This window comes from Barbus barbus (assembly GCF_936440315.1).
Source record: "Barbus barbus genome assembly, chromosome: 48".
Taxonomy (NCBI): domain Eukaryota; kingdom Metazoa; phylum Chordata; class Actinopteri; order Cypriniformes; family Cyprinidae; genus Barbus; species Barbus barbus.
Window position 1 is genome coordinate 5,472,670 of NC_136726.1, and position 27,146 is coordinate 5,499,815.

Below are 27,146 nucleotides of genomic sequence, written 5' to 3' on the forward strand. Positions count from 1 at the left end.
TGTTTGCTAATTGTTTCATCATGTAGCGATCACTTCACTTTTTCCTTTGTTACAGTGAGACTAGATATTCCTCCATTGTGAAGCTAGCAACATTTTATTTGACATGACAGCATGTCCATCTTCACTACTTTGGTGGATGAAATAGTTTCTCATGTTCTGTTCTGCAAGGTCTTGATCAAACTTCTGTGCTTCTCTGACATAGTCTTTTCTCAGTTTTCTTTATCAATTCTCATTGCAATAAATAAACAATTATTTTTATTTTTCTATGTCAAAACTTTACAGTCATTAAAACATGCAATGTGAGTTGCAAAATAATGCTATTAGCAAACCTAACACAGGTTAACAGCACAACTTTTACAGAAATGAAACTTCCTACTAATCCAGTAACTGACTAGCTGATTAATAAAGTTGATTAAGTTTAGTACATGCAAGCACCCACTGAGATATTCTTCAGCAAATAAAAAAATTATGTTGCTGTAAATTTTGTGTTTGGATTGCTAATGCTAATGTTTGCATCATTAAAAAATATGTGGCATTGTAGTAGGTGTATACTGATTCTAACTGAAACTAGGTCTGGCAAATCGATTAATCACGATTAATCACATCCAAAAGTTTGTGTTTTCATAATATATATGACCTCTGCTGTCAAAATGAGTCACAATGAGCAAATTATAAAAAAAAATAAAAAAAAATATTATTTTTACATGCTCTATTAAAGGACCTTCAAAATGATTTGTTGGAATGGGATGAAACATGACTGAGCTACACCTGTTTGAAGTCGATGGAGTCATCAAAGTAAATTTAAAGAGAAAACTATTTAAAGTTTTCTGAAGGTTCCAAAGCAAAATCACCTAGCAACATTAAATATTTTCTTAAGAATCATTACTAGATTAATGATTAATTATCTTTGTTGTTAGAAATAAGAAACAAGTGTATTACCTACTTTTATTTCACATCTAAACATAAGCATTCAAGTAAGAAAAATGAATAGTAAAATGTAAAAATCACTTAAGTGTGTTCATTAAAAATAAATTGCTCATTAAAACTACAAAAGCAGTTCAGTCAAGCAGCGAGTGATTCCCTCTTTTCATTTATTGTTTGATTAACATTGAGACAGACTGCCTGTATTAAAACATAGTATAATGCACAGGTCAAATATAATGTTACACATCCAACGTTTTTCCCCAAAGGTTCACTTAAAACATAACAGATTATGTTTGCGTGAATACTTAAATATATTTAACCTACTGTGTATATGTGAATCGGTATAGAGCGCCGTCGGTGTCTGTCGTCTTTATGCTTGTGCTTCGGATGAGAGGCAGTGTGATTAGCGAGCGAAGAAAAGGTACTCCTCTCAGAAAGCGTACAAATAAAGATACTTTTAGATGTATAATTACTATTTGGAGCACTGGGATCGCTAGATGAGGGCTTAATGAACTCATTTTTGTGAAAAGGTTTCTTATAGTATCTTGGAAACTTTGCCACAGTTCTTCTAGATTTAGTTTGTCTCAGTTTGTTCTGTTTCTTCATGTCATTCCAGACAGACTGGATGATGATCAGATCAGATCTCTGTGTGGGGCACTGGCTGTTGTCAGACTCCTTGTGCAAACAAAAATCTCACTGGATTATTACAATTAATGGCAAAAATGAATGTTTGGAAATGCAAACTGATATTTCCTACTGGCACACTACAGCAAAAGATAGAAATAGCTGACTTAAAACCATTTTCAGCTGGTGAAAATACTAGTGTTCTAATAATTTTGGCCACATTTGATTATCTTTATTTTTCCATGACAGGATTGTCAAAACATTGCTAACAGCAAAACAAGCTATAGGAGGATTTTAGCTTTTCTTGTGTTTCTAGTTGTTTTTTTTATCTTTAATATTTTAGAGGCTGCTTCACAGGCGATGAATGAAGAGATACAACTTCTCAGAAAGGGTTTCAGCATGTTGACAGTTAGCAGAATACATTTAGAAACTTGAGCCACAAAAAGTTTACAAAAAATTTGTAGTTTTGCACATCTCTCCCTGCTGAACCAGCCTGAGCTGATTTGCTGGCCTTAGTTGGTTTAAGCTAGTCTTCTTTCCCTACCAAACTGGTTTTCAGCTGGTCTACAAAGTACCTAAAGCCTCTTTAAAACCAGCAAACACTCCAACCTGACCAAGCTAAGAAAACAGCTAAGCGTGACACAACACAACAATATTAGTCCACAACACAACCTCATTAATTGGAAAGGGAGCTTTTGTAAAACACTGCATCTCAAGTTGCTCCCAACCACTAGGGGAAGTAAATTGCCATAATTTGTATTTACTGCTTTACCATCTTTACAAGAAAGTCTTTGTCTTGAGAACCCATTTTTGTTATGCAATTAAAGCATTTTGAATTAAATCGAAACAATTGATTTACCTTGCTAGCAATGTAATTACCCTAATTAACTATAGTAGGAGCAAAGCTGCAGCATTAGAAACGCTATCCATGGGAATGCCTTTGAGCAAGAAAAATTAACCATCGTTGAAGCTGATTATTATTGCATAAGTACTGGCTTAATTGTTCAGCGCGAACAAATTAGAAGGATTTAGGTCTAAAGTACAACAACAAAGTTAGAATCCAATGCACCATGGAACACCAAACTCTTAAGGCCACATGTCAATTGAAAACACTATTTTCAGAAGCTTCTCTCAGTGTAATGTCAAACCATCGTATAATTCAACATTTAATTTGTCACTGTTTGTCCCTTCTGTGGCCCTGTGTTCGTACAGCAGCAGCATTTCACCTCGTTAAGATTGTTAGGATACCTTTCTTTTATGCCGTACTCAGAGCGTAGTTTCCTCTTATTTTTTTGTCATTTCTTCTTGCAATGTTAGAAAAATAAAAACTGGCCGTAGAATTCCATTGTGTCTGTGCTGATAGCCTTGTGGGCAGCACGCCGACATACAGTGCTGTCGTGTTACGGGCGTCCTGAGTTCGAATCCCAACTCGAGGACCTTTCCTGATTCCGCCCTCATCACTCTGTTCTGATTTGTTCTTTTATTTTTTTATATTTTATTTAAACTTTAGAAGTTATATTTACACCCACACAGACAAAAAAAAAAAAAAACGGACTCATGCCTCAATTAACAAATATATACAACATAGTTATTGAAAAAAAAAAAAAAAATGTGTATATATATATATATATATATATAAACATAAATTACAATATTCACAATTGTTTTATAAATTCAATACTTCAGGAATGTATATTAAAAAAATATATAAAAATAGAAATTAAATTCCCAAGAGTCTCACGATAGGTCCCCATGTGGATTCAAATCTTTTCTGTGAGGAGAGCTCACCAAAACGTAACTGTTCCATTTTGGATAATGTAGAACATCTCATTCAACCATCTCTGAAAACAAGGGACTTGTGGAGATTTCCAATTGAGTAGTATCACTTTTTTGGCTGCAATCATGCCTACCATTAGAGCCTGTTAATGAATATGGGGAAGAGCATCCATTACATCAGAATTGCCAAAAATAACCAGACTGTGGTCAGGTTGAATATTAATTTTGTAAGCACTAGAAAACAATTAGAAAATTTTAGACCTGAAAACATACAGAACAGGACAAAGCCAAAATAAATGTGCCAGTGTCCCCTCCGCCCTATTGCATCGATCATTTGAGAAGATATAGAGGGAAATATTTTATTTAATCTAGTTTTGGAATAATGAAGATGATGTATAACTTTGAACTGGATTAATTTATATCTCGAATTTACTCTTTATTCTCAACAAGGCTTCTTCCCAGATCTCATCAGCCGCTTCATCGTTCAATTCAGTAGACCAGACTGCTTTAAGGTGCTTAGTGCATACAGATGTTGCAAAAGCACGAACAAAGCAAGATACCAGATGTCTGGTTTCAGGATGAGAGGATAAAAGATTATGCATAATATGATTTTCAGGTTTTTTTATAAACTGTGGAATATTTTTCTTTACATAATTTCTAATTTGCAAATAACGGAAAAAGTGAGACGGTGGGAGTGTAAACTTACTTTTAAATTGTGAAAAAGATGCAAATTGACCCTCTATATAGAGATCTCCTATACAGTATAAATCTTTTCTCCTCCATTCTGAAAAAGTACCATCAATCTGAGAAGGCTCAAACGAAGGATTACATGATATTGGTGTATTGACTGAAACTTTTGTTAATTTATAAAATTTATTAATCTGATTCAAAAATCTTCAAAGAATTTCTCAACGCAAAATTACTGCTTCCTAATTTACTGATAGATTTACACTCTGTACAAAGCAAAGCTGGGAGAGAGGACTCTGGCACTGACATATCCTCTGCACAAACCCATAATGGAGAGGTCTCAGATGCCCCTTTGCCAAAAAGTGAGAGCCCTGGCATTTGCTGCCCTATAATACTGCTTAAAAATGGGAAGGCCAAGACAGTAGGTTTTTTATGTGGGCTTTTGCTATGCAAGGTGTTTTATAATTCCATACAAATGAAAGAATAACTGAATCAAGTTGTTTAAAAAAAGTTGCAGGTAAATAAATAGGAAGATTTTGGAATAGGAGATATAAAACTTAGGGAGAACAACCATCTTTATCACATTCACACAGCCAATTAGTGATAAAGGGAGCAGTTTCCAGCTTTCAATGTTTACTCTGTTAAATATGTCAAAATAATTTTATCTAAACAAATATTTAGGGTTCTTTGGAATTTTCAAACCAAGATAGGTATGTAATGTAGGTATGTAATTCTGAGTAGAATTCCCTAAAACATTAATTTATCTCCTTTGGATTAGTTATTAAACTTCCTGTTTTTGATTTTATCATATGAATTGCCTTTTTGGTCTTTTCTTCACTCAACTGTCTTGCAAGCAACCTTCCAGGTTTATCTCCCAACTCAAAATTTTTCTGTTTAAGTTTACGGAGAAGGTTACTTATTTGTTTATTCAGGATAGAATTATACTCGTACTTTAATTTTATTATAATCAGACTTTGAAAGTAACACTCTGTATGCTTGTTCGTATACTGGTAGCGTTTCCTCTATTTCCCGAAGTCGACTATTCAGAGCATGTTTTTTGAATGACTCAAAAGATATGATATGACCTCGTATTACAGCTTTAAAAGTATCCCATAGGATTGAATCTGAGACCTCTCCATTGTAATTAATTGTGAAAAACTCATCCATTTTTCCAGTTAAATGTGATATAAAAGTTGAATCTTTGATTAACATTGGGTTGAAACTCCAACAGTAATTTCGCTTTGGCAAAGTGTTTGTGTTGAAATAACTGTAGGTGGTGGATTTGAAGAAAGTCTATACATATAAAGATCTAAGTAACAATTAAAATCACCACCTATTATAAAGTTTGGAGGAGCTTGGCTTGGAGGAGCTCGATGAAACACATCTACTCCATGTGCACCTCAGCAGTGCCCCCCTGTTCTGATTTTTTTTCTGATCTGTCCTGCCATAGTAAAGGCAAACATGCCAAAAATAAATCTAAAAAAAAAAAAAAAATACTTCCATTGTAAACAGCGGTGCTAAATCATAGAAAGCCAATAAAACCCACTTAGAACTCCCTAAGAAACAATCTGGAAAACACTCACCACACTAGCATTGTGACATTAGGGTAAGTACCATCACTTTTTGCTCAGAAATTGTAAACATCTTGTTACTGTTAAAGTTGTCAATGTTTATTTTTTTCGCTAATGCTAATGTTAGCTGTTCAGTATCAACTCGTTTGTTGAATTTCAGAAGTTGTTGATAATATACCAATTCTAATTACAATAAAACGCATTCAGTTGCAGAATTACGCTGAATGTTTGCTGTAATCATGCCATGTATGCCTGTGCTAGACTACGGCCAAGATAGCGGTTTACGAACCACTCTAGCTGTTTCACTAATGAAGCCTCGATCCTGTGTGGAAATTTCAACCAACTGGCTCTAAAGCACACTTGCATTGAAACAGCTGTTGGTTTAGCACTCCGCCATGGTTAATTTATCTAAACCATCCCATTTCCAGACCCCCTTTCCATGGGATGTTTTATTACCCCTTTTCGACACACCATCTGTACCTTGAAATTACACTATGATTGTGCATAATTAATTATGTTGAACCCCTTAAAGAACTGCTGTGTGTTTTAGTTTTAAAATGTATCACTGCAAAGCCACAGTATTCTCCAACTCAATTTGTTTCCACAAAAAAGATGAAAAAGAAAGATAGCATGAAAAAACCTACAGTAGTATTCAATCATTAGCTCCCTTAGCTCGAGTGGAGATGACCTCCATGACTGCTCTCCACAGACCAATAACGATCAGCGAATTTGTGCAAATGATTCCTGTACATTTTGAGTTGCCAACTCAATAATGATTGTGAGAGAATCTACAAGACAAATTATTTCCCAGTCAAATAACCAATTTGGATTAGCGTCAGTCTTGCGCACTTACTCGACCTTGACTTTGTGCGACGGAGTGTCGAAAGAAACTTTTCAGGGTCGTTTCAGAAAATGAGGTTCACGTTGGTCTTTAATACAGCACGGCAGTTACATTATCGCTAATTATCGGACTTCGAAACCCAGTGACCCACAAGAGCTCACGAACTCACCGACACGCAGAGGTGTTCTCGCTTGAATCTAATGATCTGCCTTCGTTTTAACGATTTGGCTCGGTTGATTGCCTTCATCTCAACTCACTCCCACAAATCAAGAACCTGCAATCTGAGCCCGAATCTCTGCCGGCCCACGTTGACTCAGTGGCGTGGAGTCGAGGCCAGACCTGGTGTAATAACTCACTAATGAAGTTATATGGAAATTGGATGGCTGCATGCACACAGATGTGTAGAGTTAATTAACGCTCGGCTATTCATAGAAGTAGGTGCACAGGTGCCAGCAAACTGACATTTTGAGGGAATGGGTCAGTATGGTAAGATGGAGCAATGAGAAGTTGGAGAGCGTAGGGTGGACATGATGTTAATGGATGGAGGAGAGAGTCGGGCTCATTTGCAGCAACATTTTAATCACGAGGAATAACTTCACGCTACTGCTGCTGCAGAGCTTCTAAATTTCACAGATTTAGAAGAGCTATTTCAAGGGCTTGTCATAGGCAATGAGTGGTTAAAATCGATATTTTCAGTCTAGATGGTACCACTTTCACCTTCAACTTAAAACTTCAACTTCAAATATATTCACAGTGTAATTAGCACTAATCATTTAATAATTTAGACCTAATACTTTGAGATGACAGATTTATGGCATCTGGGCCAAATATGTGACAGGTTTTTTTTTTCTTCTACATACAGTGTCTTGAATACACCTTTTCTATGATGAACGTTTTTAATTAATTTTTAAAGGTTAAGGGGAACTGTTCTGATATAATAATAAAGAAAAAAAAAATTATGAAATTCTTGAAAATAACATCAGATTTGACATTAAATTTATTACTATTTTAGAATACAATCAAATGAACAAAACTGCTTTGTTGCTTATTATTATTTGAAATTGCACAAGAGGCATGACTAAAGTCATGTGGTGCAACCAACGTGCAGAAAAAAATAATGAACAAATAGCAATTTTTTTGTCTTTATCAATAAGTCTATTAAAATATTACATAATTTGACCTTTTTATGACAAGGCGAGTTTAGTTTAGGTTGTAAAATGTCATGTTGTACGACTCCCCAAAAAACCTGATAATAATTCACATTTAAATGTATATATATTTGTACTGTCAAATGATTAATTGCGATCAATCGCATCCAAAATAAAAGTTTTTGTTTATGTAATATATGTGTGTGTACTGTGTATATTTATTATATATAAAGACACACACATACAGTATATATTTTGAACATATTTACATATTTAAATCTATATATTTATATTAATATAATTTATATTATATATAAATATATTTAATATATAAACAACATATTTTCTTAAATATAAACATGAATGTGTATATATATATATATATATATATATATATATATATATATATATATATATATATATAAATAATAAATATACACAGTACACACACATTATGTACACAAACTTTTATTTTGGATGTGATTAATCACAATTAATCATTTGACAGCACTAATATATATTGAAAATAATGATGTACACTTATATACATATTCAGAGTTTGATAAAAATATGTCATTACTTTTTACTTGACGGTTACGTTTTTTTTTTTTTTTTTTACAGCTTATGTGATTTGCTCAGAAAATGTTTCCAGAATTGATTAAATTTGCCAGCGCACAAACTTTCAAGTTGGCATGTGCCTGTTGAGCTACTGCCATTGAGATGAATGCTACTGAAATGCTTACGGATAGCTTTTTCTTGCTATTATAGACATCCTCAACTTCATTTGCTTTTATTGAGTAGTCTTCTGCAGTAGAGATTTCTCATCCCATGGCTTTCCTCAAGCCCCTGAGCGCAGTTTATGTTCAGCAGAGATCCTGTGGCACATCCTTGTGTTAAATGACATTCCACTCAGCCAAATTTCCTGCTTGGCTCTTCGGACTGGCTTTGGATCAGCCATTCAGTGAGGTTTGGTCTGGTGCCACGTTTGTCAAGATGGCTTTGTCCGGGATTTCCGTGGCTCTTCCAGTGCTCTCTTCAGCTATTGGCCAGATTGTTTATTCCCTGAATAGTCATATCACATCTGTATGCCTGATTAAAACAGCAAGAGAAGGACTTTGACTCAATGTTGAGCAAATGATGTCAGTTGATGAAGCCAAATCAATCCAGACATTTAGCAGAATACTGAGGCTAGTTATAGAATGTTAGGACAGATTGGATTAGCATGGATCAGGATCTTTGTTTTTGCCACATATACAGTGGGGGAAAAAAAATATTCGATCCCCTGCTGATTTTGTACGTTTGCCAAACTGACAAATAAATGATCAGTCTATAATTTTAATGGTAGGTTTATTTGTACAGTGAGAGATAGAATAACAACAAAAAAATCCAGAAAAATGCTTTTCAAAAAAGTTATAAATTGATTTGCATTTTAATGAGTGAAATAAGTATTTGACCTCTTCGCAAAACATGACTTAGTACTTGTTGGGAAAACCCGGTAACACTTTATTTTAGGGTCTCTTAACTAGTTGTTTATTAGCATGCAAATTACAAGAATATTAGCCATTTAATAGTAGTAATTAAGCACATATAAATGCCTTATTCTACATGACTTTATTCTACATCCCTAATGCTACCAAATACCTAAACTACCTTACTAACTATTATTAAGCAGCAAATTAGGAATTTATTGAGGGAAAAGTCGTAGTTAATAGTAAAGAAGTGTTCCCTATTCTAACGTGTTACCCAAAACCCTTGTTGGCAATAACAGAGGTCAGACGTTTCTTGTAGTTGGCCACCAGGTTTGCACACATCTCAGGAGGGATTTTGTCCCACTCCTCTTTGCAGATCCTCTCCAAGTCATTAAGGTTTTGAGGCTGACGTTTGGCAACTCGAACCTTCAGCTCCCTCCACAGATTTTCTAAGGGATTAAGGTCTGGAGACTTGCTAGGCCACTCCAGGACCTTAATGTGCTTCTTCTTGAGCCACTCATTTGTTGCCTTGGCCATGTGTTTTGGGTCATTGTCATGCTGGAATACCCATCCACTACCCATTTGCAATGCCCTAGCCCTGACGGTACATGGCCCGTCCATCGTCCCTTTGATGCGTTGCAGTTGTCCTGTCCCCTTAGCAGAAAAACACCACCAAAGCATAATGTTTACACCTCCATGTTTGACAGTGGGGATGGTGTTCTGGGGGTCATAGGCAGCATTCCTCCTCCTCCAAACACGGCGAGTTGAGTTGATGCCTAAGAGCTGGATTTGGTCTCATCTGACCGCAACACTTTCACCCAGTTCTCCTCTGAATCATTGGAAAACTTCAGACGGGCTGTACATGTGCTTTCTTGAGCAGAGGGACCTTGAAGGTGCTGCAGGATTTCAGTCCTTCACGACGTAGTGTGTTATCAATTGTTTTCTTAATGACTATGGTCCCAGTTGCCTTGAGATCATTGACAAGATCCTCCTGTGTAGTTCTGGGCTGATTCCTCACCGTTCTCATGATCATTGAAACTCCACGAGGTGAGATCTTGAATGGAGCCCCAGTCCGAGGGAGATTGACAGTTATTTTGTGTTTCTTTCATTTGTGAATAATCGCACCAACTGTTGTCACCTTCTCACCAAGCTGCTTGGTGATGGTCTTGTAGCCCATTCCAGCCTTGTGTAGGTCTACAATCTTGTCCCTGACATCCTTGGACAGCTATTTGGTCTTGGCCATGGTGGAGAGTCTGGAATCTGATTGATTGATTGCTTCTTTTATACAGGTAACAAGATGAGATTAGGAGCGGTCCCTTTAAGAGAGTGCTCCTAATCTCAGATCACCTGTATAAAAGACACCTGGGAGCCAGAAATCTTGCTGATTGACAGGGGATCAATACTTATTTGACTCATTAAAATGCAAATCAATTTATAACTTTTTTGAAATGCGTCTTTCTAGATTTTTTTTGTTGTTATTTTGTCTCTCACTGTTCAAATAAACCTACCATTAAACCTACCATTGATAGACTGATCATTTCTTTGTCAGTGGGCAAACGTACAAAATCAGCAGGGGATCAAATCATTTCCCCCCCACTGTAGCAGCACCGAATGTGTTTCTACGACTTCAGCATAGAGCAGCGGCACAAATTATTACAGTGACAATCCCCTCTGGAGAAACCTGGGTTTAAGTGCTTTGCTGAAGGGAACAGGATCGTTCTCCTTGTGGAGAACAAACCTGTGGGCTGCAGAATTGGGTTTCTTTAACTTCCGGTTGTACTTTGTCCCAGGGGTTGACTTTATTGAAACGAACAAATTTGAGTTTATATAAAGTTCACGTTTAAATCTTGGTAACTTTTTCATTTTCAAATGGCACTTACTGTATGTATGATTTTATTGTGGATTTTATTTATTCTTGTCCCAGATTATTTCAATATTAAAATGCATGAAAAAAAAAAGAATGATACAATTTTTGGTAATGATAAAATGATAAAAACTATGGTAATCTAATCAGAGTGAAATAATCATAAACACATGTAAAATTTATTGTGACACAATAATTTAATATATATTTTTTTAAACAATTAATAATTTGTATTAATTGTTTATTTATAGTTTTTTCATCATCATTTTCTCCAGAATTATTATTTTTTCTTTCAAAAGTTTATTTTGTGACCAAGGAAAAAACAATGTGAGTGTAGAACTTGATATATGTGTGAATAAAATAAGGAGGTACACCACTTTTCCATCGGGTCAGCAAGAGCTATTATTAAATTATTATTTTATTTTTATTCAGCAAAGATGCATTAAATTGATCAAAAGTGATGGTAAAGACATAATGTTACAAAGGATTTCTATTTTAACAAATACTGTTGTTTTGAACATATAATTCATCAAAAAATGCAAAAAAGTGAAATTATTATTTCATTTTATTTATTTAGGATGCATTAGATTCAATGTAGCAAAGTACCAATTAATTTAACCATAGCAAGATTAAGACGTTGGTCCATTTATTCCAAAAATGTTCAAATGTAATTTTCATAAGATAATGTTTTCAAACACAATACATCAACTGTGAGATGTGGTCTCATATAGAATTAGAATTTTTTTTCTCTGAACGATTTTGTGTCATCATACATGTAACATGATGCAAATGTTCTGTATATCATTGATTGCGATTTCAAAGGTCAACAGCAAACAAGGTCAAAGTCAAGTTGCAGAGTTACAACTGAAGCTTGAAGGCTGACTCCACAGAGTTCAAAGCATTGGGGTCCTCTGACTCGAGTCACATGAGCGGTCTGTACTGGAGTGTAGTGAGTTGGAATGAGCGTAAGTAATTCAGGAGATTTCGAGAGGCCAGATCAAAAGTGCTGCTGTGGAACATTAGGGTCACATGGGTTCGGGAAATATCGTCTATGTCCCCATCCTCTGCTCTGATCTGCAGTGGCAGGTGTGCATGCTAGGAATATTCCAGAAGACATTGATGTAAATCAAACACGATTGTCTTGCTTACAACTGGCACAATCTTAGGTTCAGTCTGTGACTTATGAGCTCAGTTCTTTGTGAAGTGCTTGTGATTTTAAGATTTCCTTTGGTTCTCTGTCAGGTCAGAGAGATCTTTCATGTAGACTCGCCTTATTAGTCGTCTTAAGCTAGATTCTATGAGAAAATATGTTTATTGTGCATGTGGGAATCAATTTATAAGCTTAGTCTATTCAATAGACTGACAAGGATGCTTATGTATCAAAGTAGCGCTATGGACTGTTCCTGAAGAATTCTGCAAAGGTTTGCTCTACTTGACATGGGCATCTGAACTTGAAGGTTTTGTTGCTGATCTGTCATTTTTCATTTCACATTTATGAAACCTCTCAGAGTTCAGCCGTCTGATGGAGGATAAGTTGCAATTTGGCTGCTCTCAGGTCCCAAATACTGCAGTATCAGCTCAAACATTGCAGATGCAGTGACATATTGAAGGTCACTCGGTCCAAATCAGAAAAATGTTGTCTATTTGGCTTGGCCAAACCATCTAGCTAGGGTTAAATGATTCACGTAAAACACAGTGATCCGTGTAGTTTAATTCTCACACAAATGACTCTGAGTTGATACTTTTAGTGAATCAGAATTTCTTATTCATGACTCCAAGGAGTCGGTTTGTTTTAGTGAACTAGAAACATGACCAGTACAGTCCGATTCACAAATTGATGAGTGTAATGAGCCAATTCTTTTTAGTGAATCAAAAACATACACTGCCCGAACAGTGACACCAATGAGTCGGTTCTTTTAGTGAATCAGAAATATACAGTGCAGCTGGTGTAGTCCAATTCCCGAATAAATGACTCTAATGATTCTATTATTTTTAGTGATTCAAAAACATAAAATGTGATCTGTACAGTTTGATTCCTGAATTAATGACTCTAATGAGTCAATTCTTTGTAGTGAATCAAAAACATAAAATGCAACCAGGGGTTTCCCAAAAGTATCTATGGTTGCAAGTTCCATCGCGATCAAGTTCAATGGAACTTGCGACTATATAGGTAGCTTATGATGCTTTTGGGAAATGCACCACAGTACAGTCCGATTCATGAATAAATGAATCTTATGAGTCAATTCTTTTTAGTGAATAAAAAGCATACAACATATAAAAATGCAGCTTGATCTTATATCTAACTACTGATTGTTTATATGCCAATGTGTAGTTAAAGTACCCATTATAGGTTTTGTCAGTATTAATTATCAAATGAAAGATAGATACATGAATGAATGTATGAATGAAATGTTACATGTTTTGATTAGTATTGTTGCTTACTATAGTTGAATTATAGGTGCTCTGAATTCAATCTTTTTTAACTCTTATTTTCCACAGGTGGAGCGAGAGATCGGCATCTTGAAGCTAATAGAACACCCACATGTATTAAAGTTGCACGACGTCTACGAAAATAAGAAATATTTGTAAGTATAAGAATCTTGATAGAGTATTGCTCTACTTATTTTTGTATTAATTTGTAGTATTCAGTATCATTATATACATTATTAATAAATATATAAAACAGATATTATTAATAAATAATTATTTAATAAAGATGAAATATGATTAGGATTGCAAACCAAAAACAAACAAAGTTTGGTGTCTATAGCCTAAAAGTTTGGCAGAAATGCAAGTGTAAATGTGTTTGATCTTAAAAGGTTTTGTAAGAAAGTGATTCTGTTGGTGCTAAAACAATCTTAATGATGAAAGTGTGAAGCAGCCTGTTAGTCACAGCAGTTTAAGAGCTGCTAACGGGGCCACGAGTCATCCTTCATGTAAACACCATGATAATTCACTTAGCATTTTTTGCCATCAAGAAATCTTCATAAAAATGATTTATGTTTACCTCATCACTCACTTGTTTATATTTTCTTCAGTTTGAAGCACCGCATGAGTTTTATACATATTTTTTTTTACATCACTTAGTATCATGGTAATATGTACTTTTTTACCATGTTTACCATTCTTACCATGGTATGTGAATACGACTCATTCTAGCTATATAACACAGTGTCATGGTGTTATTTCTTCTATCAGTGACTTTCACTAGGTGGCGACAAGTGATTTAATTGAATCGTTCACTCAACCAATTTGTTCAAACACTGATTCTGTCACGGTGCACACAGCAGGGAGGAACGAGATGCAGACGAGGAGTAAACTCAAAATACAGTGTTTAATAACTCCAAACAATACAGAGCAAGACAAGGCAAGGCTGACACAGACAGGAACACCGGGGAGTAACGAGTAGACCAGACAAAATCTAACTGAACAGACAGGACTATAAATACACAGGTTAATCATAGATAATGAGACGAACACAGCTGGACAAGAATTAACTAATGATCACATTAAACAAGGACAGGAAACAAACCAAATATGGATACGAGGCGGGAACACATGACACACACGACAGAGGACTGACATATTCATTAAAGTGCCCCTATTATGGATTTTTGAAAATTACCTTTCATGCAGTGTGAAACACATCTCTAAGTAAATGAAACCATCCTACGAAAATTTTCAATCTGAAAGTGCACCGTGTATAAAGTTCTTGTCTCTCAAATAAAGAGTCGACCCTGAATCATTGAAGCAAGTCATTTTTAAAACTAATCCCAAGCCATTTCATGTTGACGTCAACATGAAACATTAGCAAATTGCCCGCCCACTTGTTGGTTTTATTGCCTTAGTCTGAATGAAAATGCAGATTTGTTCTTTGCCACTAGGTGCCGCATTTGGAGCGGTAAAAATAGTGGTTTCACCAGTAATGCTGTACACAAATCAGCACTGCGCTCACAAACGCAGCATTATCAGGCATTATAGGCATGATGAAATAAAAATGAGACCAATCGGCCCAATCACTGCAGATTAGCGTCACGGAAAGGAGGGGTTTGGAAAAATGAATCGTTGAGCGAATCGTTTGGGAGTCGTTGAGCAAGTAAGGTAAAAAATAATTACATATTATAAGACAATGAAAGTATTTTTGACCTTGCATGCATGTCAACCTGTTGTTGGGGACTCCCAAAACCAAAATATGAACCTTTCATTACCCATAATAGGGGCTCTTTAAGAGCTGAATCACTTCTACTGTGTTATTTAGAGATGCTTTGAATGATTGTTGTGACTTCTTTTAGAGCTATTTTGCTAATGGGGCAAAAAATACAAAACAATGCCAATGTGATTCTCTTTTATTAATTTGCACTTTTATGTAAAAGTAATCTTACACTACAAATCGTGTTGTTTGTTTCTGTTCACCTCGTCAATTCGATGTATTTTTGTCAATTTTGAGGCACTCCACGGGTTTTATTCACATCACTTATCATGGTAATATGGCACTATTTTCCCATGTTTATTGTTTTTACGATGCTAAAAACATGGTATATGAATATGACAGTCATTCTATGCTATATAACAGTGTTGTGTTCTTAACACTTCTTTTCAGTGACTCTATCAGGTTACGTCAGTAGTCACTGAATTATTCACTCAATCGATTTGTTCAAACAATGATTGAAAACACCTCTTATGCATTGCTCCGAGCAGCTGCAATGATTGTTGTTACTTCCGTTAGAACTAGTTTTGTTAATGGAGTAAAAAAGACTAAATAAATCGCAATATATGTCTAAGATGTAAGTATCTAAGCATTAACTTGTGTATTGAGCTATTGTGAAAAAGCAATCTCACACTTGCGTTTGTATTGTTTGAGCATTAGAAAATGCATTGACAGTGATGAAACAGAGTGGTAAATTTAATGGCTTGAGATTCAGTTTAGTAGCAAAAAGAAAGAATCGAGTGGAGGTAAATCAAGCTATGACACCAAGCTGTCAGCATCTAGACACAGATACAAACCACTCGCTGGCTATTGTTTTGGCTTGGCAGAGTAACACACACATGCTCAAATGTTGTTTCATTATTGTTTATGACTCGCTTCTTTTGACTCGTAGTGTGTGTGTTTGTATTTGAAGATTTAACTCTAGTCACTCCAAACTTTCCCTGACAAGAACATCTTTCAGAAACAGCCTAATTTCAAACCATAACAGCACGTTATCGCCAAGGAGACTTAAAAAAAAACTAAACTAAAACTAACTAAAAGTTTTATTGTGTTTACTTGCTGGTATCCCTTTTATCTTCACACTCACCTTCCATTGTGCGCTCTCAGTTCTCGCCGCTCGGCCGCTGTAGAACGGATGCTGTCAGTCCAGTATTTCTCAGCATGCAGACATCAAATAGACGTCTCAGAGATGTACGTGTGCTATCAGGGGTACAACCTTCAACCAAAGAGAATCACTCTCGACGCTGTTTGCTTGTTTAAATGAATATCTCCCATACTAGGAGGATGCAATTTTCTATTCTCTTTGAGATTGTAATAGATGCTTTGAAAAGCATCTTGAGGAAAGCATTAGTTCTGTTAACAAGGTTTCTGTATAGACTTCATGAAATCCACATTTGTTAGCTTTGATGCTATTCACTTTACATGCTAGTGTTCTCCTAAATATTTACAAACTGAAATGTTTAAAAATGTACCTAAAATATTGACGACTCCTGGGGCCTGTACCATGATGGTGGCTAAACAAACTCAGGGTTACAGGATTAGTTTTGAGTTGACAAAACCAAACCAGTTCAATCCGGCTTTGTTGGTACCATGAAGCTGATCATCAACTTTCTCTGTCAACTCAGGCTTGATCCTGAGTTAATGGAGCTTGTGCACATGAAAGTGTGACATCATAATGAGCAGCCAATCACATGCCTTGAAACTGGGATTCACTTCTCGTGAGAGAGTCAGTGCGAATTCACTACCAAAGATTAAAAGATTGAACAATATGAAGAATTTAAACACATTTACACAGCAAAATGAAACAATCGATCCATTAAAGAGGAAAACTTATCTTACCATATAAGTGCAAGTAAAATTTGTAAAGTTTATAATATTTATAGATATAACAACACTTAAAAATTGAAACTCATATGTAGTCATGTTTACAGCTATTGATTCTAAAACGTATTTATATTGCATATTATCTATGTTTATATTAATTTAAAATAAAAGCTTAATAATTACTATTAAATTAAGCTGTCTTGTGTAATGGATTAAGGGTATACTAATTATATAAATAATAAAAAATAATCATGTCTAAAAATCACATGATTTTATCTTTAAAAATGTTTTATGTAGTGTCCTTTAATTTGGAGTAAGAGAAACTGGAGGAGTGGCTTTATTGCGTCAGAGATGTGTCCCTTTGCTTGAAGCTGATTGGTCAAATTTCAGATTGAGATCTCTAAACCAGAACATAACCTGCCCCGGAGCAGGTTAGCTGTGCAGCGTAAGATACCATGGCAACGAACACCGATTAAAGCCGAGCTACTTTCATAGTACCTAAAACCCAGGGTTGGCGGAAACTAAGCTGAAACATAGCTGGCTAGCCACCTAATCCGGCTTCATGGTACAGGCCCCTGGTCTAGTCCAGATTTCTACCCAATCAATTTTTAGTCCACGAGGGAAAGAACTACAATCCCATGAAGCATTGCGAATGACATAAATAAATTATAAATGATGGAGAATGTACACTGTTGACTATGAATGTAATCTACATTCGTCAGTTGCTTGATTTACTGCAAATTCTCTCTTGTGGCCTCATTTGATAGTTAAGTTTTTTGCCTAATAGTAGGGAAGTATGTGATTTTGGATGGAGCCACATTACATAATTTGTGCTTAAAGGGTGTTAAAAGAGATCTTCACTGATTGGTGAAATTCCTCAGCAGAATTATGGGTAATGTAGGTTTACACCAGGAATTCTGCTATTGAATGTGATTATTTAAAAATATGTATAAATAATGCAGCCTGATGGCTGAAAAAAAGCATGTACTATCGATTACAACCTCATAGCTTACAGTAGGTCTTTCTTTAAAGGTTTATAAATTATCGTACAAAATCAGTTCACCTAATGAAAAAAAAATTTTGATTATAATTTTTTTTTATTTTTTTTTTACCAGCGAAACCCAACAGTTGCACTCTATACCAACTGCCACTGACTAACAATTGACCTATCGGTAAGCCCCTCCCCTCGAACGCAGATGAGCCCAGAGGCGTCATGCCCATTCAAAGTGAGGAGGCACGTGCCCCCTCAGATTTCTGAGCCAAGTGGATTTTGAATGCAGCTTCCAAAAGACAAAAAATAGCCGAATAATATTTTTTGTATTTGATACAATCATTTGTGATTAGATTTTTCAGTGCGGCACAGCATCAGCTGCTAAATTCAAATCTGTATTCGCTGGTTGGCGCTGAGCCAGATATAGATGCGTTTTTATAGCACTGTGCATTATAACCAATCACTCACGATTCTGTTGAGCTTATGAATGCAATGGCCAGAGACATTCAGATGAGTCATCGCTGAAACGGTGTTTTGTTCACTTAGTAGCTGACTAAATTATCTGTCGAATTCTCTCATCAGAAACAACAAAGTGCAAATGTGCGTACAAAATACTAATTTAAGATATTCATTTCACAGTGTGAACAGCTTCAGTGATTTTAATGGGAGTTTTTGAGAGTGCCTGAACTCTGGCTAGACTGAGTGAAAATGTTCTTTGATAATGTAAATGTTCTATGCTCTCTGTAAAATGAAAGTGTTATAATTAGTAACTTACAATATTGTTATTAAATTCACATTAAATACAAAGTCGTATTAAAAATATTTTATGGCATGACACCCATATCTGGTACTTAAGTAAAAATTAGGGCTTTTATGTATAGTTAATAGATTACACTATTAGTTTACTTTGCCCATCACCATTTATTGATCAAATAACAATCTATAAAGGTGCAAAACGCATTTACTTACACATATTTTAGAATCAAGATATTTCCTGATATAGTTAACAGGTTTGTAAATATTTTGAATAAAAAGTAAAAAAATAAATAAAACATAAACCTATATCAGTTATACAAGTGCTATCGTGGCTGCTGTGTCACATGACAAGCATGACCCCATCCCGCCACGTGCCCCCTCAAAAATCATGAGTGCATGACGCCCCTGGATGAGCCAATGGCAGTTGAGTATCAGTTGCACATGAACTCGGACATCTTTAGGTTTCAGCGCTATAGAGAAACATTGGAAGCTTTGATCGGTTTGATGGTGTTTATGCTACAAAAATAATAAAACGATGTGCTTTGGGTACTTATTATACTTTATACTTTATTCCATTTCATAAACCCAAACAAAACAGAGTAAAATGTTCCTAAGCATTCAACCCCAATCCCAGTGAAATTGAAAATGTTCATTTTCTGGTTGCCGTACTCTCATTTACAATTTTCATCTGCTCAAGCAGACCGTTAATGTCATCTTGCGTTTCAGCAAGGTATCTCTGGCTAAAACTAGCTAACGTTAAAGTTAGTGAGTCCATGCTAACATACAAACATAAATGGCGGACTGTTCTCACGTCATGTACAGTGTAGGTCAAAATCACATAAACAAAGGTCTACATTTTAGTGCCTTAATCTTACACTGCATTACATGAACGGTGTTTATCCAGGATGTTGTCATTGCAATCGTGACAATCGTAACATAAGGCTTCTCCTGTTTGTATCGTGATCTGTGTTTTTACATATTTATTTTATCTATCCCTCCATGGCATATGAATGATGGTCCTTCTGTGTTCAATTAAAAAAAAAATCATTCTGTGACAAGGTTTTCACACTGCAGCTGTCATTGTAAGACAGTTAGCAACTCCATTTGTTTGTCCGAGTGAGCAACAGTAACTAAGGGGGGCGGGGCTTACCGATAGGTCAATTGCAAGTAAGTCATGGGCTGAATTTGGAATAACATGCTAGCATACTTCCTTAATATTTTTAGTTCATTTTTATATCTAGTATGCAAAGCTTGCTATTCCAAATTCAGCCATGGTTTATCGTACACAAAAGGGTGCTGACTGTTATATTAAGCAAAGTCTGGCTCATCTATATGTCCTGCACAAACTCCCTGTTTCAGTAAGGATTATGTCAGGGTCTATTATGTTATTTCTCTCTGTCTTGTTTCTGTTTGCAGGTATTTGGTTTTAGAGCACGTGTCGGGTGGAGAGCTGTTTGACTATCTGGTAAAGAAAGGCCGATTAACACCCAAAGAAGCTCGAAAGTTCTTCAGACAGATCATCTCAGCTCTGGACTTCTGCCACAGTCACTCAATATGGTGAGTGTGACCAGTCATTCCTGAACATGTTGATGTGTTTTAATTAAAATCAATATGGTCATGTTCTCGGATTGAGGCACGTAAAGCAATAAGCCACTACAAACTGTGCCAAGATCTCTTTTTGTGTCAAGAGCTTTCTTTATCCATCCATCCATCCATCCTTGTCCAATCATTCGATATCTATCCTGCTATCTGTCCATCCATCCATTTGAGAACAAACAAACAATGCTACACAAACAAGTCAAAAATGTGAAGTTTATTAGGGTTGAAATTAATTATTAATTCTTTTGATTTGTTTGTTTGTCTCATCATTTTTTATTTTATTTTTTGTTGTTGGGAACATTTGGTCTCCAACCTTAATCCAAAGGTATTACACAAACAAGGTTGAAATGTGTACTGAATTAGGGTTGAATAAGCAGACAGAAAACACAAAAGAAGAGTTGATCCTAACACAAAACCTCAGCAATGCGTCCTAAAAGCCAGTCCAGCCTAGTCTTTCCCACCTTTTTCACACTTAATAGATTAGAGGCGACCGGCGAGCTGGCGAGAGCTCTTCCCTCTTGTGCTCGTTAAATTCATATTCATACCCCGGGGCTTTCGATTATAACCATATCAAGATATCAGACTCAAGCTCTTTTTTTCTCTCAAAAGACGTCCAAGGAAAGGCAAAGCAAGTCACGTCGCCTCTTATAGTTTCTGTTCTTGATTTATGATCAGAGTCCTCATCTGAACTGCTTTTTGGATGTGATATTTCCAATTTGCATGTCCAAGTGAGGATTGAGTGACACGTTTTGTGTGTTTCCAGGCTATTAATTATATGCCAGAACAGCATGACCACATCAGTTGAAGACAAAATGTTTTTTAACTCAAAGTAAAATTGAACCGTGTTCATGAGCTTCTTGATAGCTTATCACACATCAGTGGCTTTTGCACTTTTTAAACCAAAAACTCTGCATTGATTACAGTTTGCCATCACAATAAAACCACAGCGTAAGCGCATTTAATTTGACAAAATATCTGAGGCTGTTATTTCTGTAAGCTGGTATTTTCGTTTGTTTTTGATAATTGGTCCTGTTTGGTTCACTGAAGCATAAAACAAGGGTTATGAAAATTGAAAAAGGTGAGGGCTTAACCGACGATGTATAATGATCATGTTCTTTTACAAACATCATTAGCAAATATTGACTTCTGAACCACGTCATCAGCTTTAATCGGGCCTTTTGTTTTGCAAATGCCTTGTTGCACTGAAGCAAACTTTGGACAAATACTGTGAAATGGTCTTTAACCCCCATAAATGCACTTATGCTGCTTTCAAGACCTTCTGCGAAGTTCCTGCTTACGATAAATTACAACATGATGTGCGTTAAAATGATTTTGGTCGAATCCAAATGGACCTTTCTCTATTTTTTCCAAATGCTAATGAGACAAAACGCAAAACGAAGAGCAAAGGACGGTCATTAGAGAATGATTTTCTGCAAGTTCTTCATCAACAGTACATAACCTCTTTATCATCAATACCAATTAGGTTCTGGTATGATTTTGCCTCAGAAATCTCAGAAACCCAGAAATCTCCAGTTTCCCCACTGCTAATTAAGACATTAGCATAGTGTTCAGGAAGCCCCTGTGGCAAACTTCTGGCAGTGCCACAAATACATTTTTAGAGGATTATGGTGCCGTTCATGTGCTCTCATCTCGTAAATATGATCATTCAGACAACGGTGACTTGAAGGCAGAATCTTTGCTTTGAGCTGCAGCTCTGAAACACTGACACCTGGATAAACAAGCAAATACTATTATTTAACGTGAGAGGGTGATATCAAACTGATTTATTTAGAGATAAAAGAGAGGTATTATGGGTAATCAGTGTATATACACATTTGCATTTTTTGCATCCATATTACTGGCAAGATGAAAAAATTACCTTAGAAAAAGTACTGTGGTGGTACCATGGTACTTTGACTGTATCAGGTGGTACTACTGTGGTAGTATTTCTTTTATTTTTTCTGTGTGTGTGTGTGGGGGGGGGGGGTTAAATTTTTTTGGGATTTTGCATAGAAAGAGTCATACACAATTGTCCAAAATCATCTTCACAATAAACAGAACAAGCTGACCCTTTGAAACCCCTCTAGAATATTTCTGTTGTAAACACACACCATCATGCAGCTAGATTCTCAGAGGTTTGAAAATCAAAATTATACCCCTAATTAGATTCTACCATCTTGAAACCTCTGTCCATCCATCTGCAACAACTTTCCATGTCTCAAGGGTTGTGTAACGAGGCGACTGAGAGAGACGTGTGGATCCAAATGCAAAACTTTATTCAAAGACATGGTCAAGACAGGCAAGGGTCGAACACCAGCAAACAGATATAGCACAGGTAAGACAAAGAGTAATCCAGAGACAGGCATGGGTCAGTCAACAGCAAACGTAATCCAGAGGGCAAGGCAAACAGGAAATCCAACAGACAGACTATAGTCCAGACGAGGGGCAAACTATATCCAAACAGGGTGCGACAACAGGGGTAATCCAGAGCAAGCAAAATCCAGAGTAGGCAGGGAAACACAGAATCGAGATACACAGGCTAGGATACATGGAAAATCAGGCAAAGAACAAGACTAGGACTGGGAACTAAGACTGGAGAAACTAGACTGGGAGGCATCTTTGCACAATTTTTTTTATTTTTTATTAGCAGATGATAGTCCTGCCAGCCAGATATACTGTGGTACTTTGATATTTACTATGGAACTGAATAATTACAATAATCATGTACCATGGTGTTTACATATCTCAAAGGATATGATGGTGTTACCATGGTAAATGGACTAGCTAAATACAAATATTAATAATAATAATAATAAATAAACAAATGCAAACAAACCATGGTACCATTCCTTTATCAATAGTTCTCTGTCAATGTATATTTTATAGTTTAATTTTTAATTTCACATTCTTAAAACATGCTTGAATATGCATATGTATCATTTTCATGAATTTGTTGTCAAAAATAGACTATTTTTCATTATCAATATTTCCATATATGAAGGACCAAACAGGAAATAATGTGAAGTGGAATATACATGAAGTTATCATTTTAAATATATGGTCTAAAGTTATAGTATAGTTTTATTTCACTTCAGAATGTATATTATAAATTATATAAGTGTATTTGTCTCATCAAATGTATTAATATACAGTATAATCAGGGTTTGTATACACACACACACACTTAAATAGTGCAAATGGAAAAAATAAAAAGATATATTATTTAAATAAAACAAGAAACTGGATACAATTAACAAAAATAAAACATGCAATCTCAACACAATCTTTCTGTTCTAAACACATACCATCATGTGAGTGTCATATATGATGAATGGCAGCCACACACTGATCTCAGATCAGCAATAAAGTTCTCTTTTGTGCACCTTTAGTGTGTCTGCTGAGCCCCACAGACTCCATGTCTTGCCGTCTCTGGTCCCTGCTTCATTTCTCAGAGCTGCAGGCCTCACACAGAGCAGCAGTAGGGCAGTATGCTGCAGCAGCCATGAAAAATGTCCCTGTCATGCTGTCATACTTTCCCGGCTGTTTGCTTACTTCATATGTGACTGAGAGCCGCCCGGCCCCTCTGATCTCATGCTGGGACAGTCAGCAGGGGATGATGGGAGAAATACCCACCCAATGTTCTCGTTTTACACGTCCGTCCTTTCCCATTTCATTATTCGTCTCACAGTTTGTCTTGCAGTCTGTCTTTTTGTTGTCTGTCATTTTTTTATAGTTCTCTTTGCCCACAAACACAGCTTATATATTTTCGATAACCTGCTTAGACAGCATTTTAAGGCATCACAGGTGTGTGTGACGGCTGGTCCAAATGGTAGGCAGCATATTTATGCTTCAGTATGTGCATTAATTACACTAATTAACCATTGTATGCATAATTACAATAATTTTCACCTCCATTTTTCACCTTTTTTGGGTTAATTGCACCCGGTACAGCAACACTTGTGAAGTGAAATGCTCTAGTATGAGTCCTGTTAAACACGAGTCACAATAAAAGATCTCAAAGACTTGTAGAAGCAAGTTAACTTAACATGGTTGCTTCAGTATAAAAACATTTTTATCTCATGTTTTCTGTAATTGAGCATTAACATTTATCGCCAGTCATTGAACATTTCATTTCAAGTGTCAATAGAAATTATTAACTTAATTTAAAAATGTACTATTTTCCCCATTATTTAGTGTTGTGGATTTTTATGCTCAATACAGTATAGGTATGTTCACACTTATTTGACAAAAATTTGCAGGTGACATCCAGTCATTTAAATAGGAATCTGCACAGTCGAGAGTTTCGCGTGGGGGAACGCTATTGGTCAAACTACTATTCAGTCATTATCTTCTGCAAGTATGAAAACAATAGGAAAACAAAGCCAAAACCCAGACATAGGAAATTTAGAAATCCCAAACAGGACATGTCCAGGAAAAATAAGACATTTGGTCTTCCTACACATCTTATCATGTTTTTAGCATAGCAACATGCTAACATCAAACTCCATTTGAATCCATTGCGTCAAGGGCTATTTGCCGGTCCTGCTTTACCTGCTTTTGGAACAGAGCACATGTTCTACCGTTGAGTGTCCATACATAATCTCTCCTGAAATGTAGGCCTAGACCTTTTTTTAAATGGGTGCTGGTTATTTATTGTGATTGACAGATTGACATGGCTATTTGAAGCATAACGGTTTAGATGTTTTAAAAGCTGAAGGCTGACTGCTCATTCAGTGTCTTTCTGTCCACCTACGAAATCGTCCTTCTGGAGCTGCTAGACATGAATATTCTTCCAAATATACATACTAATAGAGTCCATGTATGACAACAGCTGTCAGACAGAGTATACATATATAACAAGCAGTCTGTCTGAAAGGAAAGAAAACCTCCCCCAGTCCATTTTTACTGATTCTTCCTATATTGACTCACTTGACACTCAGAAATAATGGCCAAATATGAAGATCTGTACAGTAGGACCCCCTCAATCTCTCAGCGGTAATAAGAGTCACAAGGAGATCGTTTAAGAAATCTGAAATCAGTACAAATGCACTTTCTTTGCTTCTGTTATTTGGCTTTCTGAGTGCCCAACTGTGTTAAAAGGTTTTTATGTGCCACTAGAGAACGTTTTGGATGAGATCTCAACTCTTGTAATGGTTTTGTAGGTTGCCACTGTGTTGGATCCCACAGTGAAATCCCAGCTGTCAATTCAGGGAATGTGTGGAAAACTGTCAGTGGTAATGGATGATAATCATCATGTTTGGCTTTTGGTGGAAAAATACGATCACTTTTGTCTTGCTGTCAAAATGCATTAGTTTGTTTCTTCATAGTATTTGGAGAAATGTAGCATTACATCACTTGCTCACCAATGGATGCTCTGCAGTGAATGGGTGCCGTCATAATGAGAGTCCAAAAAAATGATAAAAACATCAATAATCCACACCACACCTGTCCATCAATTAATGACTTGAAAAGTGGAATGCCGTGTGTTTGTAAGAAACAAATCCATCTTTAATATTTTTAACTTTTGATGTTTAACCATCGCTTCTGTGCATATTTCTCTCCTGATTCAGGCAAGACAGGGTTTTTTTTCAATGGAGAAAGCGTTCTTATGGATTACAGACTCCACAGGCTAAAATTGTGTAAAAAAAACTTTGTTTCTTACAAACATGTAGCTTTTTGCTTCACAAGATGTTAACTGATGAACTGGAGTGGTGTAGATTATTGTGATGTTTTTCTCAGCTGTTTGGACTCTCATTCTGACGGCACCCATTCACTGCAGAGGATCCACTGGTGACGAGTAAATGATGTATTGTTACATTTCTCCAAATCCTATACTATAAAAACAAATTCATCTACATCTTGGATGGCCTGAGACTGCATAAATTGCCAGCTATGTTTTTGGTGAACTATGCCTTTTAAAAAAAGTGGTACATGATTTGATTTGATCTATTGGGAATGGATTGCATCATAAAAGTAAGCATTCCTAGAGTTTTCAGTTAAATGTTGAGAATTGCACCACTGGCACCTGTTGGTTAAAACTAATATTCCTCTATTTTGTACCTGATATAAATGCATGATGTCATAAGTTGTGGGCGGAGCTCCTTGTCACCCTTTACAGAGGGTCTTCGAATTTTGTTGTATGTCACTGAGTAGGGAAAGTGTTCTTGAGCTCAGTGTGTACTGAGAAATTGTGCACATAATACCAAGAATATGTATTAAGAAAGTAAATTAGCCAACATTAAATAGCCAGCATGCAGAAAAGCCAAAGCACCACTACACATGTAGACATACATGTTCTGTAATTAAACTCTCTCATAATTAGACCGCTGTGAACAGCATGTAATTAAGATAGCTAATGTACTATTGCATGTGCCACCTGCTGCTCTTTACATTACAATAATGTAAAGCTTGTTTGAGTGCTAATTGGGCCAATTTATTTCTTTATAAATATGTATTCATTTTACTCATTTAAAAATGTATTCTTTTGTTGTTCATTCATTTATTCATTCATTGAAGCATATTTCGTTATTTAACTTATCTATTTACAGACATTTTTAAAAACATTTGTTCATATTAATTAATTCATTTAAAATATTTACTTTCATTTTATTGATTAATTAATTAATTAAAGAATATTTGTTTATGCATTTTATTTTATTCAATTAAAACATTTAATCTTTTATTCATTTGAAAATAAAAGTCAATTTTCATTCATTCAAAACAGTTTATTTAATCATTATCAATTTTAGTTGTTAATTCTTTCAATAATATTTGTTCATTCATTATTTTATTCTTTCATTCATTCGTTCATTCACTTAAAATATATTTAATAATCAATTACTGTAAAACTACTGTTCATTCATTG

At 35.7% G+C, this 27,146-nt stretch overlaps 1 protein-coding gene across 1 annotated transcript in view; it reads left to right on the forward strand.

The window, feature by feature from the left end:
• LOC306866589 (serine/threonine-protein kinase BRSK2-like) overlaps positions 1–27,146 on the forward strand; it is a gene marked incomplete at both ends in the record, with an annotated part of 232,036 nt that overhangs the window by 144,542 nt on the left and 60,348 nt on the right. The window contains 2 exons of the mRNA XM_079411847.1: positions 13,404–13,489; positions 20,099–20,239. Of these exons, the coding sequence (XP_079267973.1) occupies positions 13,404–13,489; positions 20,099–20,239 (227 nt within the window). The remainder of the gene's footprint in view (positions 1–13,403; positions 13,490–20,098; positions 20,240–27,146) is intronic.